Source organism: Narcine bancroftii, chromosome 7 (genome assembly GCF_036971445.1).
Source record: "Narcine bancroftii isolate sNarBan1 chromosome 7, sNarBan1.hap1, whole genome shotgun sequence".
In the NCBI taxonomy this organism is placed as follows: domain Eukaryota; kingdom Metazoa; phylum Chordata; class Chondrichthyes; order Torpediniformes; family Narcinidae; genus Narcine; species Narcine bancroftii.
The window spans coordinates 156,386,209-156,402,997 of NC_091475.1; the positions used below are offsets into that span (position 1 = coordinate 156,386,209).

Here is a 16,789-nt window from a genome sequence, read left to right on the forward strand (position 1 = left end):
CATTAGCACAAACTGCATTCTGCATGCTTGGGTCAGTGATCATTAGATCCAAATGCTGTTTGGACCTTTGGAGTCACCAATCTAGTCGCGCAATGAGCAAAAGACCAAGCAGAGTCGAAGGTGAGTTGAACCAACTGCTTTACTGATTCAAAACTGCGCGCTTAAGTACCTTCTTCCAGCAACCCCCGCGCCCTGTGGAGTGGAACTGATGTCAGCCGCCAAGCTGCGGGCTTGCCCACACTTGGAGCTCTTACAGTCAGATCTGCTGCAAACTTGCCCATGACTCCATTAGATGGTTCGCCTGTTGCGTGGGTGAGCCACCACAAGGCAGAATTCATTGTGTAAATTCCATCCCATAATTTTTCCACTGGGACCCCTACCATTTTTATGGAGCAGCTGGAGTATAAAATGACCGCAGCCACTCCATAAGAAACAGGCCTGATGAATACGACGCTCCCCTTCCGACAAACTCCGCAACATAGGAAGACTGTGTAAAAGTGCTCCTGTGTAAATGACCACATTGGAACACACCGGATGTAAGTATGCCAATTTTTTTTTGGAAAAAATTCCAAATTTCTGTGTTTAAAAAAAAAAATGCCATTTGACTCCTCTTCTCTCCCCTGCTTTCCATGAATCATGAGCTTCCAATTACTCAATCATTAGGTTAGGGTTGGCGAGTCGAAGAACTTCAAGTTCACTTGAAGCTTTTACAATTCCTAATGAACAAATCCTGTCCTGATGAATGGCTGCTTCCTTATCAGGCCTGTGCATTCTTCTTCTTCCATCCAACTGATGCATGATAAAACAAATGTTAGCAGCCTAATGGGGATTACAATTGGCTTAATTGAAAAAAAGATTCTTATTGGCAAATGGAAAGCCAGACACACCTGAAAGACTTTAGCAGGAGAAGTCCGAGATAATGATAATTAGCCTATTGTTGTATGCATTGCACAATGTACAGATGCCCTGAAATTCTTACTTGCTACAGCTAAACAGGTAGTTTGTAAAAAAAACTACAGAACTGCATACTGAATACTTAATAGAACCATAGAACCACAGAACATTACAGCACAGAAACCAAGCCCTTTTAGTCTGTGCCAAACTATTTTTCTGCCTAGTCCCACTGACCTGCACCTAGTCCATAGCCCTCCATATAGTCGCATGATCCATTTACCTGTCCAAATTCTTAAATGTTAAAATTGATAATGCGTTCACCACATCAGCTGGCATCTGGTACCACTCTCCCACCACTCTCTGTGTGATGAAGTTCCCCTTAATATAACCATATAACCGTTTACAGCACGGAAACAGGTCATGTCGGCCCTTCAAGTCTGTACCGATTCACTTGAACAACTCGACTAGCTCCTCCGCAAACTCCTGAAGAAGCAGAGGCTCTCTTCATGATGCCACCGGTGCGCTGGTTGTCGTGTATCTCAAAAATTTTACTAAGATGGATCTTGATTTTTGATATGCCTGTGGTTTTGGAGCTAATGCTCTGTGTGTCCTTTCTATTTCCATTTCTTCCTGCATTTCTGTCATTCCTTGGACCTTTGTGATCCATCCTTTTATAAATTCCTTCATGTCGGCGCCTTCTTCACCCTCCTTCAGGCCCACTATTTTTATGTTGATTCACCTACTATAATTTTCCAACATATCAATTTTCTGAGATAACAACTCTTGTGTCTCTTTAATTTTTTTTGTCACTTTCTTCCAATTTTTATCTTGTCATTTACTTCCATTTCTACAGCCATTTCCCGCTCTTCCACATTCTCTACTCTTTTCCCTATTTCCGTCATTACCAGTTCTAACCTTTGCATTTTATCTTCTAGTCTTTTCATTTTTCTTTTATTTGCATTAAATTCTAATGTTCCCGTTAAACTTTTCTTCTTTCACCCTTAACCCATGTCCTCTGGTTTGTATTTCACCTACACTCAGTGTAAAAAAGCTTATCTCGATTTACTCTATCTCCCTCATAATTTGAAATAACTATCAAATCTCTCCTCATTCTTCCTAGTTTTTCTGTGGGCTGGTTGGAAGTGTAGCTTAGACTTTGATTACGTATGTTATATTTAGGCTTGGGAATTTATTAGTTTTATACTGTTATAGAGATTTGCATAGTAACCAGTGGGCATTGTTATAAAGGGGGGGGGGGGTGTTTGAATTAAAGTTTGAAGGTGCATTTTTGTTAATAAAGTAATTGTTCATCTTTACCCCTGTGTGATAATGCCGCCTTTGTGGTTGCTGGTTTGACCTTGTAACACATGGAATTGCTTTTGTCTTCTGTAAGGCAGACAATATGATCAGGAACCCTTCAGCGCCTTTGGCACTCCCTCGTATCCCAGTTCTGATACCTGGGACCCCTTCAGCCAGTTTTGAGCCAGCCTCCAGCAGCCCACAGCCTTCGTGGGTTCCCCGCCTCGAGTCACCAGCAGTCTGCCACAAGTGTGGTTCTTTCAGCTGCTGAGCCCCCTCACTGGTCTGCGGCTGTGGTCACCATCCCGTCTGCTTTTCCTTCTCAGACGAGGGGAAGCCTCCCCGTTTTCTGGTGCCTGTGCCAGTCCTCCTCTCTTCTGGAGTCGGCAACCCCTCGTGGCTGCTGCCCATCAGAGGCACTCCCATCTTGGGTGCAGACCCCATGGTCATGGGATTTTAATTAAAACTACCGTCGGCTCTTTTAATGGGCTGTTCAAAGCCTGTGAGGAGCTTGCGGCAGTTGACTGGGTGGTTGGACCCTGCAGGAGTGCTGTATTTCTGCTCCTCACTCTTCATGGGTCCGCACCAACGGCAGCACTCCCATTACAGCAGCTCCGGCAGTGTTGCCATTTTTAGCTGCACACAATACTTCAAATTTGGCCTCACCAAAATCTTGTACACCTTTATCATAACGTCCCCAACTCCTATACTTAATACTTTGATTTATGCATGCCAATGTGCCAAAGCTCTCTTTACCACCCTATCTACCTGTGATGCTACTTTCAGGGAATTATGTATCTGTATTCCCAGATCTCTCTGTCCCACCGCATTCCTCTGTGTTATATCATTTAGTGTGTGTGTCCTTTCTTGTTTTGTTCTTCCAAAAGGCAACACCTCGCACTTGTCCATGTGGGACATCATCAAAGGCCTTACTAAAGCCCATGTAGACAACATCTGCAGCCTTTCCTTCATCAATTTTCCTGCTAACTCCTGGAAGAGCTCTATCACATTGGTTAAACATAACCAACCATGCACAAATCCATGTTGACTATGCCTAATCAGTCGCTGGCTATCCAACTACTTGTCTATCCAATCTCTTTGTACACCTTCCAATAATTTACCAACTTCTGATGTCAGGCTCACTGGCCAATAATTTATAGGGTTTCTTTTGGATCCTTTATTAAACAATTGAACAAAATGAGCTACCCTCCAATCCTCTGGCACCACACCTGTGGCTAAGGATATTTTAATACAACTTCCCTTGACTTTGTGCCAGTTTTGAGTAAATACTGAAGCAAAAAAAAAACATTTAAGATCTTCCCCATCTCTTTTGGCTCCATGCATCGCCAACCACTCTGATCTTCAAGGGGACCAATTTTGTTCATTGCTATCACTTTGCTTTTAATATACCTATAGAAACCCTTAGGATTTTCTTTGACATTGTCTGGCAAAGCAACCTTTTAGCCTTTCTGATTTCTTTCTTGGAAATTTTTCATCCATTTTTATCCTCCATGGGTCATCATTTACTTCGTGTTGCCTACATCTGCTAAACACCTCTCTCTTCCTCCAAACTAGATTCCCAATATCCCTTGAATACCAAGGTTCCTTATGCCTGTTAACTTTGCCTTTAATCCTGTCACGAACACACAAACTCTGTACTCCCAAAATTTCACCCTTGAAGGTCTTCCACTTACCTCACACATACTTGCTAGAAAACAGCATCCCAATCCATGCATTCCAGATCCGTTCTCATTTCTTCAAAATTCTCCAGTTTAGAATCTCAACTCAAGGACCAGTCCTATCCTTCTCCATAATTAACTTGAAACAAATGGCATTATGATCACTGGACCCAAAATGTTCCCCTGCACATACTTTCGTCACCTGTCTCATCCCTAATAGGAGATCCAGTATTGCACTCTTTCTAGTTGGTACCTCTATTTATTGATGTAGAAAACTTTCCTGAACATATTCGACAAACTCCAAGCCATCCAGCCCTTTTACAGAATAATAGTCCCACTCAATATGTGGAAAATTAAAATCTCCCTCTATCACAACCATATGTTTCTTGCAGTTAGCTGCTATCTCTCTATAGATTTGCCCCTCCAATTCTCTCTGATTATTGGATGGTCTCTAATACAACCCCATGAGTATAGTCATATCTTTGCCGTTCCTCAGTTCCACCATATAGCCTCAGTAGATGAGCCCTCTGGTTTGTCAGAAATCATGTTTTAGGTCATGAACTTTAATGAAAACATTTTCATGATGATTATTATTAATAAACCTTTTGTTAGGGTTAAACCCTCAAATAGAAATCAATGAGATATGACATAATTGAACTTTAGATTCATATTCTCCGATTCACCAAAGCAAAAGATAATTCCCTAAATGGCAGAACACGTACTCGTATTATGATCTTGAATGAAGTGAATTCTCACGGAATTTTTCCAACAGTACCGAATTCTAGAGGCGGAGTGGAGTTTTAAGAGGGACCAGAGAGGTGACATTTTCACTGAGGGTAGTACGTATCTGGGATGAGCCCAGATGGGTACAGTATATGTATGATGTTCAAAAGAAATTTGGACAGATAGATAGACAAGGAGGATTTAGAAGAAGAATGACTAAATGCAGGCAAGTGGGACTAACCAGATGCAATTTGGTCAGCTTGGATGAATAGAGCCAGATGGCTCGATGATGGAGATGAAATCCTGTTGTACAGTACAGCCAGGATGTTCTCTTTTTCACCTGGTTCAAAACACTGTGAAAATGAAGAGTGTCAGCAAAGGCAGATTTCCTGTTGAAATACAGACAGGATTGACAGAGATGAATGTTTTTGGATGGAAAGTTTTACATTCTTTGCATCATTAAATTCTTTGAAAAATCATCAAATTTCTGCCTCCCATCAGATGAAGTACTGATTTTAATTCATTTGTGACATTCAAAATGTATTTTGTTTCAAGAATCTCTTGTGAAATGCTTAATGGCTTAACCAACATTAATTAAATACTGTAAATTGATACAGTACAATTCCAAGCATACTTTGGACACTAAACAATAGCCACATCAAATATTGATGTTATTTAATTATTTAATATGACAGTTTCATATTCCTCTTCGATGGCATGGGTAATGGAGCTGAAGTTTTGTCGGACTCTGAGCCAAACAATTTTTAGTGTACATCTTTGAAATGATATTTGGAAATATTTTTGTGGACTTAACTCAATACTTGAAATACAAGTAGAAATTTAACTTAAATATTGCATTACTTGACTTGACAAAATAGCCAAAAAGACTAAGCTTTTATTTTGGATATAACTAATCAGGAAAAATAAATGAATTCAAGGCATATTTTGGGCAAAGCATACATGCATCGATAGAACACAAGTTTGGCTTCGTTTTTAACCTGTGAAACCACTATGAATGAAAGCCTCTCACCTATATTTTCAGTGGTTCATAAGTGTAGGACACTGTTTGCTGTATTGCAGTCAATGTATTCATTGTTAGCATAGTTAGAATCGCAGCTCGTCCACACTATTACAGTGCCAGCAACCTTGTTCGAATTCGGTGCAGTCTGTAAGAAGTTTCTATGGTCTTCCAGTTCCTCCAGGTATTCCAGTTTCCTCCCATCCTGTAGGATAATTGTGGAGTAATTGGGTAGAACGGGTTTAAATGGCGGGAATCGGCTTCTACCGTGTTGTAAATAAAATTAATGTCTAAATAAGGTAAACACATTCGCTGACTTTTACCATAAAAAAAATCTATGTGCATCTGCATAGTTTAGGAAATTGATGAAAATGTTGCATCTCACCAGAAGTGAAACAATCAGTTTGAGAAAGAATGCTAAATGTGATGCAACCATTGAAATGTATGAGAACCATAGTAATCTGAAATTTAATTGTTAATTAAATCAATATATCATAATAAATATTAATAAATTTATATATATGTTTATGTATTGTTTCAAGAAGAGAAATAGCAACTAAATGCCACAATGCAAGGAAAGTATGGTATTTACAATGCTCTCCATAATGGATGGTAACAGTACATTTTTTTTCTTCCATTTGCCCCTGTGATTCGCACTTTTAAAGTTGTAATCCAACAGTTTGTTTAATCCAACAATTCACGTAATTAAAGTGCACATTCCAGATTTCATTAAAAGTTATTTGTATACATTTTGGTTTGACCATGTTGAAATTACAGCACTTTATATGCTGAACCAAGCCATGAAAGACCTCAACAATGAAGACGCTGTTTACATCCGGTACTGCACGGATGGCAGTCTCTTCAATCTGAGGCGCCTGCAAGCTCACACCAAAACACAAGAGAAACTTGTCCGTGAACTACTCTTTGCTGACGATGCCGCTTTAGTTGCCCATTGAGAGCCAGCTCTTCAGCGCTTGACGTCCTGTTTTGCGGAAACTGCCAAAATGTTTGGCCTGGAAGTCAGCCTGAAGAAAACGGAGGTCCTCCATCAGCCAGCTCCCCACCATGACTACCAGCCCCCCCACATCTCCATCGGGCACACAAAACCCAAAACGGTCAACCAGTTTACCTATCTCGGCTGCACCATTTCATCGGATGCAAGGATCGACAACGAGATAGACAACAGACTCACCAAGGCAAATAGCGCCTTTGGAAGACTACACAAAAGAGTCTGGAAAAACAACCAACTGAAAAACCTCACAAAGATGAGCGTATACAGAGCCGTTGTCATACCCACACCCCTGTTCGGCTCCGAATCATGGGTCCTCTACCGGCATCACCTACGGCTCCTAGAACACTTCCACCAGCGTTGTCTCCGCTCCATCCTCAACATTCATTGGAGTGCCTTCATCCCTAACATCGAAGTACTCGAGATGGCAGAGGCTGACAGCATCGAGTCCACGCTGCTGAAGATCCAGCTGCGCTGGGTGGGTCACGTCTTCAGAATGGAGGACCATCGCCTTCCCAAGATCGTGTTATATGGCGAGCTCTCCACTGGTCACCGTGACAGAGGTGCACCAAAGAAGAGGTACAAGGACTGCCTAAAGAAATCTCTTGGTGCCTGCCACATTGACCACCGTCAGTGGGCTGATATCGCCTCAAACCGTACATCTTGGCGCCTCACAGTTCGGCGGGCAGCAACCTCCTTTGAAGAAGACCACAGAGCCCACCTCACTGACAAAAGACAAAGGAGGAAAAACCCAACACCCAACCCCAACCAACCAATTTTCCTCTGCAACCGCTGCAACCGTGTCTGCCTGTCCCGCATCGGACTTGTCAGCCACAAACGAGCCTGCAGCTGACGTGGACTTTTACCCCCTCCATAAATCTTCGTCTGCGAAGCCAAGCCAAAGATATACATAGTTCCCCCATTTTTAGGGACCCAAAATATTTGGAATGTTTGAGATTCATCAGGTATGTTTAATTGCTTCATTGGTGCAGGTGTAAGAGAGCTAGGCTTGCTTCTAAGCTTTTGATCACCTTTGGAGTCTGTAGTTGCCATTTTTCAACATGGAGGGACGGAGTTGTGGCTATGAAAGTTAAAGAAGCCATTATAAAGCTGAAAAACAAGTAAGAGACCACCCAAACCTTAGGATTACCAAAATGAACTGTTTGGAACATCATTAAGAAGAAACACCGTACTGGTGAGCTCATTAATCGCAAAGCGACTGGTATTCCAAGGAAGACCTTCACTGTTGATGACGGAAGAATTCTCATCAAAATGAAGAAAAATCCCCAAACGTCTGTCCGACAGATCAGGAGTGCTCTTCAGGAAGCGGGTGTGAATATTTCAATGAACACTCCGCAGAAGACTTCATGAATAGAAATACAGAGGCGACTCTGCAAGATGCAAACCACTAGTTAGCCACCGAAACATCATAGCCAGTTTGCCTAGAAGTATTTAAGAGCCTGCAGAATTCTGGAAAAGGAGCTTGTGGTCTGATAAGACCAAGATTAACCTGCATCAAAGTTATGGCAAGAGAAAACTGTGGAAGCGTAAGGAAATGTCCAAGATCCAGTGGCAGATTATCCATTAGGCTGAGTTGACTTAAGCCTAGGGGCCCAGAAGGGAGGGGGCCCAAGAGCAAAAAAAATGGTTTAATTGAGTGTACATGTGAGTATTTTGGATGATATTTCAGTACATTTGAATATGTTTTTTCATATCTGGAATATTACAAATACAATTTTGTTTTCTAAATGAGACTCCAAACATATAAACATTTAGAAATTATACTTGTAGGTCTTTGTACTGTAGCCAGGAGATTGTGTTTACAATGACAACGTTATTACATCACATGCGCGTATACTGGTTAAAGACAGGGAGCAAAGCCCGTTGGAACAAGAAAACCAGTATTGTGAAATTATAAAATATGATGGTAAAATAAACATTACTTGAGTAAGTCCATGTTTTACCACTCCATTACAAATGGCGAGAAAACCAGGAGAAGTTGGCTGTGCTGTTCTCCAAGCACATGTAAGGCATTCTGTTTTAACTGCAAACTCTTTTTATGTGGTAATTAATCTGTCACTGCCAAGATCCAAAACATATCACCTCATCTACAAAACATGGCAGTGAGGGTGTTATGCGTTGGGCATGGGTGGAACAGGTACTGGTGCACTTATCTTTGTGAATGATATAACTGCTGTTGGCAGTAGCAAAATTAATTCTGAGGTGTATAGAAACTTTTTATCTGCTTAAGTTTGAGCAAAGGCCTCCAAACTCATTGGACAAAACTTTATCTTTCAGTAGGACAATGATCCCAAGCACAGTGCTAACACAACAAAGGAGTTTTCAAAGCTACAAACTGTAAAATTCTTGAATGGCCAAGTCATTCGCATAATCTAAATCCAATTGAGTATGCCTTCCGTATGCTGAAGAGAAAACTTAAGGGGATAAGCCCCCTAACAAGCAGGAGCTGAAGAGAGCTGCAGTAGAGGCTTGGCAGAGCATCACTAGAGAAGATACTCAGCACCTGGCGATGTCTATGAATTACAGACTTCAAACCTGTCATGGCATGTAAGGGATATGCAACAAAGTACTAAATATGACTCATGTACAGACCATTACTATATCCCAAATATGGTGCCATGAAATAAAAGTGCTGAAATTGGTCAAACCAAATTGTATGCAAATACCCTTGAATAAAATTTGGAATGTGCACTTCAATCACATGTGAACTGTTTGATTACAAATTTAAAACTGGAACACAGGGACAAATTAAGGAAAAATAATTGTCTTTGTCCCAAACATTGTCTCGGGGATGCTGCTTTAGAAGTATAAAAATAATTTCTGCAGCAATGAATAAACATGCCAAATAATGTTTTCATTCCCATTTGCAAATCATTCAGTCCATCATTCTTTTGTACTGACTGTTAATCTACAACCTATCTGTGACTATCACTCTTCTCTCTGCTCAATCTCCACTTGGGTGGAATTGATGTCTTCATGGACTCTTGGTTCGGGAGAGCAGCTCTGATGTGAGCGGTGAATATTGACACAGAAATACTTTGATAGTATTAAGCAATGATCTCAAACTTGCCAGCTGTCAAACTTATCAACATATTTGAATATGTGAATCCCTCTGATGTTCACAAATATTTAAAATCATTGAAAAAAGATTAAATATTTATTGCAAACTCAAAAAATCTTAAAAGTATAAAATATTAAAAAGAAGTCCAATACATTTAAAGTAATACGGTTAATTTAAAATATGCACAGTTGCTGGGAAACTGCAGTAATTACTTTTTTTTACTGCAGGAGATATCTACTATTAGAATGGATTTGGATTGACAAAAGCAAGAATTTCTTGGGAAAGTCCACAGTCCAACAGCATGAAAGTCTTAAATTTGCTTAAAGATATTCGGTATTTCTTTAAAATCCAGGTTAAGGTAAAAAAAAAATCACAAATTGCTCTTAATAGACCTCTTTCTACCTTATCTTAAAACACTGATCCAATGTTCTATTAAACACTATTGTCCTAAGCTACAAACATCTCTTGGGAAAAGATTTCAGGCTCTAATATTCCTCTGCATTGTGAAGATTTTTTTCATCTCTTTCCTCACCCCCAAAATCAAAATGTTTAAGGAATTGCACACACACACACACCACACACACACACACACACACACACACACACACACACACACACACACACACACACACACACACACTCTACACTCTCTCTTTATTAGGGCTGGAAAGGCTGCATTTATACTGTCAAGTTCCCGCCGTTTTTGGTGATTTCCTGAGTCATCCATATGAATAACAATAGCGGGTGGGAACATCCGTGCTTATGAATGCCCTTCTTCCCCAGCCTTTTTCTGCTGAGTTAGCTGGGCAGCTTGACCAATGCCATTTTAGGGCTGTTGGTCTGATGCTGCCCAGCCTCTACCCCCACCGATTTGTTGTCCTGGGAGTTGCTTTAGCAGTCTCTGTCTGTGTCTGCTGCCATGAGATATGCCAACCCGATCTCCACAATTGCGGGCTGCCACAGAATAGTATTTTATCATTGGTTTCCTGTTATTTCCTGATCGGGTTAGCAGGACTTACATAATTTAAAACAAAGTTTATCAATCTTTGTGTATTCTATTTTGAAAATAGCATTAATATTATACTTTTTTCCTCGTAACAAGTCTTGCGCTATGGCAGCCCTACAACTCCCAGAAGACATCGAACCAGCCATGTGACATCAGTGCGTGATGTCAGCAAGTGTTGGGCGTGTAATTCGGGTTGTTAAAAGGTTGTGCAGGTTCTGAAGAGTAAATCTGTTTGATTTGCACAAAAAATGCCTTGTGTGGTTATTTCATCGTGTCCACTGTGATTCCAGTGGCCACGATTGGTGACCTCAATGAGTCCAAAAATGTATTTATAGACAAAGATGGACTCTGCAGCCATTGCTGTGAAGCTGTCACCTTTCTAGACAGCTGAGCCTGAACTGTGGATCCAGCAGGCTGAAGGACAATTTCATCTTGTCAGTGCCCTGGACCAGGCCGTTGCTAGAAGGGTCAATGACTTCCTATGGGATCCACCGCGTACCAGCATGTATGATGCTTTAAAAGCACTTTTATTACGGGTATATGGTATGGCCCGTAGGGAAAGGGCAGCCAAACTACTATATCTCGAGGGATTGAGGGATCATGCCCCTTCAGAGCTAATGGATCAATTGCTGTTCCTGGCATCAGATGAAAATCCTAATATGCTATTCAAGCAGCTCTTTTTAGAGTGAATGCCAGATGATATTCAGCTCTTGTTATCCAAGTGTTCATTTAAAGACCCAAGGAGTTTTAATGGCAGAGGTGGACATTCTATGGCTGCCTAAAAAGGACAGCAAGGAAAGACAAGTCTGCTCAACCAACCTCTCCACTCTTAACCCTGTGCCACGCTTTAGTGCTCTTAGCACATCACTCCCTACAAACGGACAATGCCCCAAAAAGGGCAAGCAGCCTATGGAGACCTCATCTTGGTGTTATTATCACAAAGCAGTGGGGAGTAAATGCCCACAAGTGCCTTCCACCCTGCTCGTTAGCGGGAAACCCCCAGGCCAATTCCCAGTGGTTAGCAAGAAACCTGCAAGCCTACTGTATGTATTGGACCAGTTGTCCCAGCGAAAAATTCTGGTGGACACTGATTCAGAAGTTAGTGTATTTCTATCCACCGGTTTTGATGGACACCATCCTACCCTGGACCTGCAACTACAAGCAGTTAACAGTTCCAACATTCCGACCTTTGGCACCAGGAAAATGAATGTCAAGTTCGAGAATCACCTTTACACTTGGCCATTTATTAGAGCAGCAGTATCCTGACCTTTGCTTGGTGCAGATTTTCTTCGGGCCCTTTCATTTATCATAAACTTAAAAGGATGTCAGCTAATAGATGGAACTACTTTTCACCCCTGCCCTGTGCCTTCAAACATTAAGTAAACCAGTTGATGAATTCTCCAAACTGTTGGAAGATTTCCATGAGATTATTATTCTATAATTTTCTACATCCACTGCAAAGCACAATATTACTCACCATATTTGTATTAAGGACCCTCTCCTATCCATGCTAAAGCACATTGCTTGCCTCCAAAGAACCTGCGCTTCGCTAAGGAAGAGTTTGTCAAGATGGAGGAACTAGGCATAATCTGTAGGTCCGACAGTCCCTGGGTATCTCCATTACATATAGTCCTGAAGCACAATGGAGGTTGGTGACCACATGGATATTACAGACTGCTTAACGACACCACCATTCCAGATCGTTATCCAATACCTCATATTCAGGATTTCTCAGCTAATTTGCATGGAGCATCTTCTTCAAAATAGCCTTGGTGTGTGGCCATCACCAAGTACCGGTAGAGCTATAAGATATTCCAAAAACAGCAATAATTACCCCGTTTGGTTTTTGAATTTTTAAGAATGCCATTCGGATTAAAGAATGCTGCTCAATCATTTCAACAGGTGATGGATGCTTTAGGACATGGTATGACCAATGTCTTAATTTACCTTGACCAAGTGGTCAGTGCGACCAAGTGTGAACATTTGGAACATCGTCACACACTTTATTCACCTTCAAGAATTTGATCTTATCATCAATCCATGTAAATGCATTTTTGGACAAGAAACTGTTGATTTCTTGGGGCATAGGATTACTTTGGAAGGCGTGACCCCACTGCCATCGAAAGTTCAAGCTATTACCAAATATTCAAAACCTGCTACGGTTAAAAGCCTACAGAAATTCTTGGGAATGGTAAATTTTTACCGTCGGTTTCTTCCGGGAGCATCCCATAATCATGAAGCCTCTATTCGATTTACTGTCCGGAAATGCTAAAACTATCCATTTGACTGAAGAGGAAACAATGCCTTCTTGAAGATGAAAGATTTGGTGGCTCATGCCACTCTGCTCAGCTACCCAGTTTTAAATGCAGCCACTGCCCTTTCTACTGATGCTTCCAGTATGGCCGTAGGAGGTGCACTTCAGCAACATGTCAACAGGCAATGGACATCATTAGCATTTTTCAGCCGCCATCTTTGTGAAGCAGAGAAGAAATACCGTGCTCTTGATGAGGAGCTTTTGGCCATTTACTTGTTTATTCGACACCTCCACTATTTTTTGCATTTTCCAAAGTCGCAGAGCCCTGGTCAGTGAGATAACAACAGAATTTTCCACAAAAATATTACATATTTCCAAAAAAAGACAATGTAGAAGCTGATGCACTGTCCTGTTCTGCTCCACTCGAGGTTTCGTCTGAAGATCAAGGTATTAACTGCCCCGCTTTGGCTGCGGCCCAAGAACACGACCACGAGACAAATGCTTATCAGACTGCAATCACGAACCTGTAATGTCCAGTTTGGAGTTAATGGCAAACTACTCCTCTGTGATACATCAACGGGACACCCATGCGCAGTAAGTAGTTCCAGCATCATGGTCTCTCACATCCATCGATTAGATCGACTGTACGTATGGTTTCAGACAGGTTTGTGTGGCACGGTCTTAAAAAAAGACATTTTACAAATGGCGAGGTCCTGCATTGCCTGCCAGAAAGCAAATGTTCAGTGGCATACAGAGGCACCACTGCCGTCCATCCCAGCAGTTACTCGTCGTTTTGCTCATGTCTACATGGACGTTGTTAGTCCACTTCCTATTTCTATACAAATGGCGAGGTCCTGCATTGGCTGCCAGAAAGCAAATGTTCAGTGGCATACAGAGGCACCACTGCAGTCCTTCCCAGCAGTTACTCGTCGTTTTGCTCATGTCTACATGGACGTTGTTAGTCCACTTCCTATTTCAAGAGGATACTGTGATCTTTTTATAGTAATAGACAGGTTTACACGATGGCTCGAGGCCATGACAATGGTAGGTGCTACTGCTGACACTTGTGCTCAGGCATTCCTCAGTTCCTGGGTGTATCGTTTTGGTTTACCAGCGCATGTTACTTCAGATAGAGGACCACAATTTACTTCCTTGACATTGATGGCCTTGTCTCGCTTCCTCGGTACAACAATTCATCATACAAATGCCTATCATCCTCAGGCTAATACTTCATCGACATCTCAAGTCAGCCTTAATGGCTCGGTTAGAGGGCCAGAAATGGGCTGCTGAGCTGCCTTGGGTATTACTGAGCATTAGAACATCTCTAAAGGAGGACCGCCAAGCTTCATCTGCGGAGCTCATGTATGGCACACCATTTTCCAACAATGATCCTAAGGAACTGTAGATCAGGCTGAAGGAGACCGTAGGGAAATTGACTACTATACCACCATCTTTGCATGGAGAACACTCTTCCTTTGTGCCCGAAGACTTCAAAAACTGTGAATGTGTCTTCATCACATAGGGGAACACTTGATCAATCTTTTCAGACACCTTACGAAGGACCTTATAGGATACTCAGACAAACTGGGTCGACCTATATTTTAGACACTGGAGGGAAGCCACAGTTATTCACTATTGACCAGCTGAAACCAGCTCAAGTGGACAAGACTTCCCCACTGCAGCAGCCAACAATCAGTCGCAGAGGTCGACCACCTAAAAGACAAACAAACCTTTCTGCCAGTTCTGGGGGGGGGGCCCATTGCAGCGCAATGGTAGCATTTCGACTCCCAGAAGGCATCAAACTGGCTATGTGACGTCAGTGCATGATGACATCAGTGCGTGTCCGGCACACGTTTCGGGCTTTTAAAAGGTTGTGCAGGTTCTGAAGAGTAAATCTGTTTGACTCACTTAAAAAACACCTTTGCATAGTTATTTCATCATGTCATCTGTGATTCCAGTGGCCACAAGTGCCTAAAAAGGGAAAAGGTTGCATTCTAGGTGATCCAATATTTCAAGCAAAAGTAAATTCAAGTTTTCATTTACATCGTTGAGCTGCATTTGAGCCAAACAAACACAATTTCCCAATCTGAAAATATTCATTTGGGAATATTGGAACAGGAGTAAGTGATTTAGTCAGTCATGCCTATCCCTCTATTTGGTAATAACATTCTGTTCCTCAATTTCATTTTCTATTCTTTCTTCCATACCCCTGGATCCCTTACATTAAAAAAATCAGTCAATATGAAATGGCAACAGCAAAGTAAGTAGCTCTTTTTGTCACAGAATACTGCACAAGATGCCTGATAGATTAAATGATTTATAGCTTTGTCGAGAAGAGATGATTATGGAGTGAATTCCGGATAAAAGGCCAAGACTGTTTTGTGACGGCTGTCAATCATGGGATAAATGGAGTAAAGGAACCTCCTTCTGTGTTCTTGGATGGTGGTGGGCTGGTGGAGGTTGCAGAGAGATTTGATGAGAATTTATAGCTGGGGAATCAGAAGGCAAAGTAGGAATGAATGGAACTTGGTTCAGGTCATAGTATGATGAACAGAATTGTTAATGAGCCAAGACCAATAGGAGGATGAATTAGGAGAAAAATTGTTGAGCCTAAAAGCATGAATGAGGGTTTCAATAATTGTTGAATTGCAGCAGGGATGGGTGTGCCCACAGGAAAATAGAAAGTATTTGTGTTCGAGTGCAAAATAAAGATTAGGAAGAACCCAATGGGTTGGGCTACATTCGTGGGAGGAAAAGAAGGGTTCTGATCAGAGATGTCAACCCTTTTTTCTCTCCCACTGGTGCTGCTTTACCTGCTGAATTTCTTCTGCAGCTTATTTCTTGACCCAGACTCCAGCATCTGCAGTCTCTTGTGTCTCCTATGCGAGAGTGAATATATGTTTGATAGCTGAATCCAGAGTGAGCGATAAAGTTACAGATTTCGGCAGAGGAAACGAAATTGGTGATGAAAGAAGAGAGAAAGGCCTTGAAGATCTTTTTATTGATTAATTGGTTGGATTGGAAAAGGATGAATGTGAACTTTGGTTGATATGGAAAAAGCTAGGTAATAAAGCAGATTATCTGTGAGTTAATTGCGTGATAGAAATATATCAAGGAATCAAATGATTTAATATTTTATCAAAGTGCTTAATTTTATTTTAGTTTGTTAGGGGTGGATGTTGATCGTATTTCTTTATTTATACTTGCAGGAATATTATTCATGAACTCTTTCTTGAGTTTGATTCTGACTCAGCTTGAGTGCTTTTATTATCTTTGATTTTCTTTTTGACATTAATTTATTACATTTTCCTCAATGTTTCTTTGCCCTTATGATTTTTTTTTAAGAGTTATTTCTGTGATCTCTCTGGTAACTGACCTTCCCCTTCACCCTACCAAATAAAAATATTTTTTCTTTTCATATTTATTTGTTAATTTTATGTTTTGTTTGTTTAATTGCACTTTGTTTTGTATCTGGCACAGTACTCTATTGAAAATGATACATAATCTCTCATCATTGAATTTGCTTCGATGATTTTCTGTTTCATTGGTTAGTGAGCAGTTCTAGATTCTTGATGTAATATTGCCACCATGTGGTTCAAAACAATTCAATTATTCGCAATGCTTGTGTTGTCATCACATTGCAGTTATTTTCTTTATCCCTGTTTCATGTCAATCAAATTTGAATACTAGAAGACTTATCTCTAAACTGTTTAATATCTTGCTGTACAATGATTAAGACCAAGGAGCAAAGAGGATCATCTGCATCATGTGGTGGGCTTGTAAAGTGCAGTAAGCTGGAGAGTTGGTCTAGATAACCAGCAAGTG

General features: G+C 41.1%; 1 protein-coding gene across 6 annotated transcripts in view; it reads left to right on the forward strand.

Moving 5' to 3' along the window:
• LOC138739254 (disks large homolog 2-like) overlaps positions 1–16,789 on the forward strand; it is a 784,112-nt gene that overhangs the window by 277,603 nt on the left and 489,720 nt on the right. The window contains exon 1 of one of the 6 annotated variants that reach the window (XM_069890963.1): positions 9,944–10,062. The exons of the other annotated variants lie outside the window; for them this stretch is intronic. Coding sequence (XP_069747064.1) covers positions 10,006–10,062 — 57 coding nt within the window. The 5' untranslated portion in view covers positions 9,944–10,005. Of the gene's footprint in view, positions 1–9,943; positions 10,063–16,789 lie in introns of those variants that run through there. 6 annotated transcript variants of the gene reach the window in all.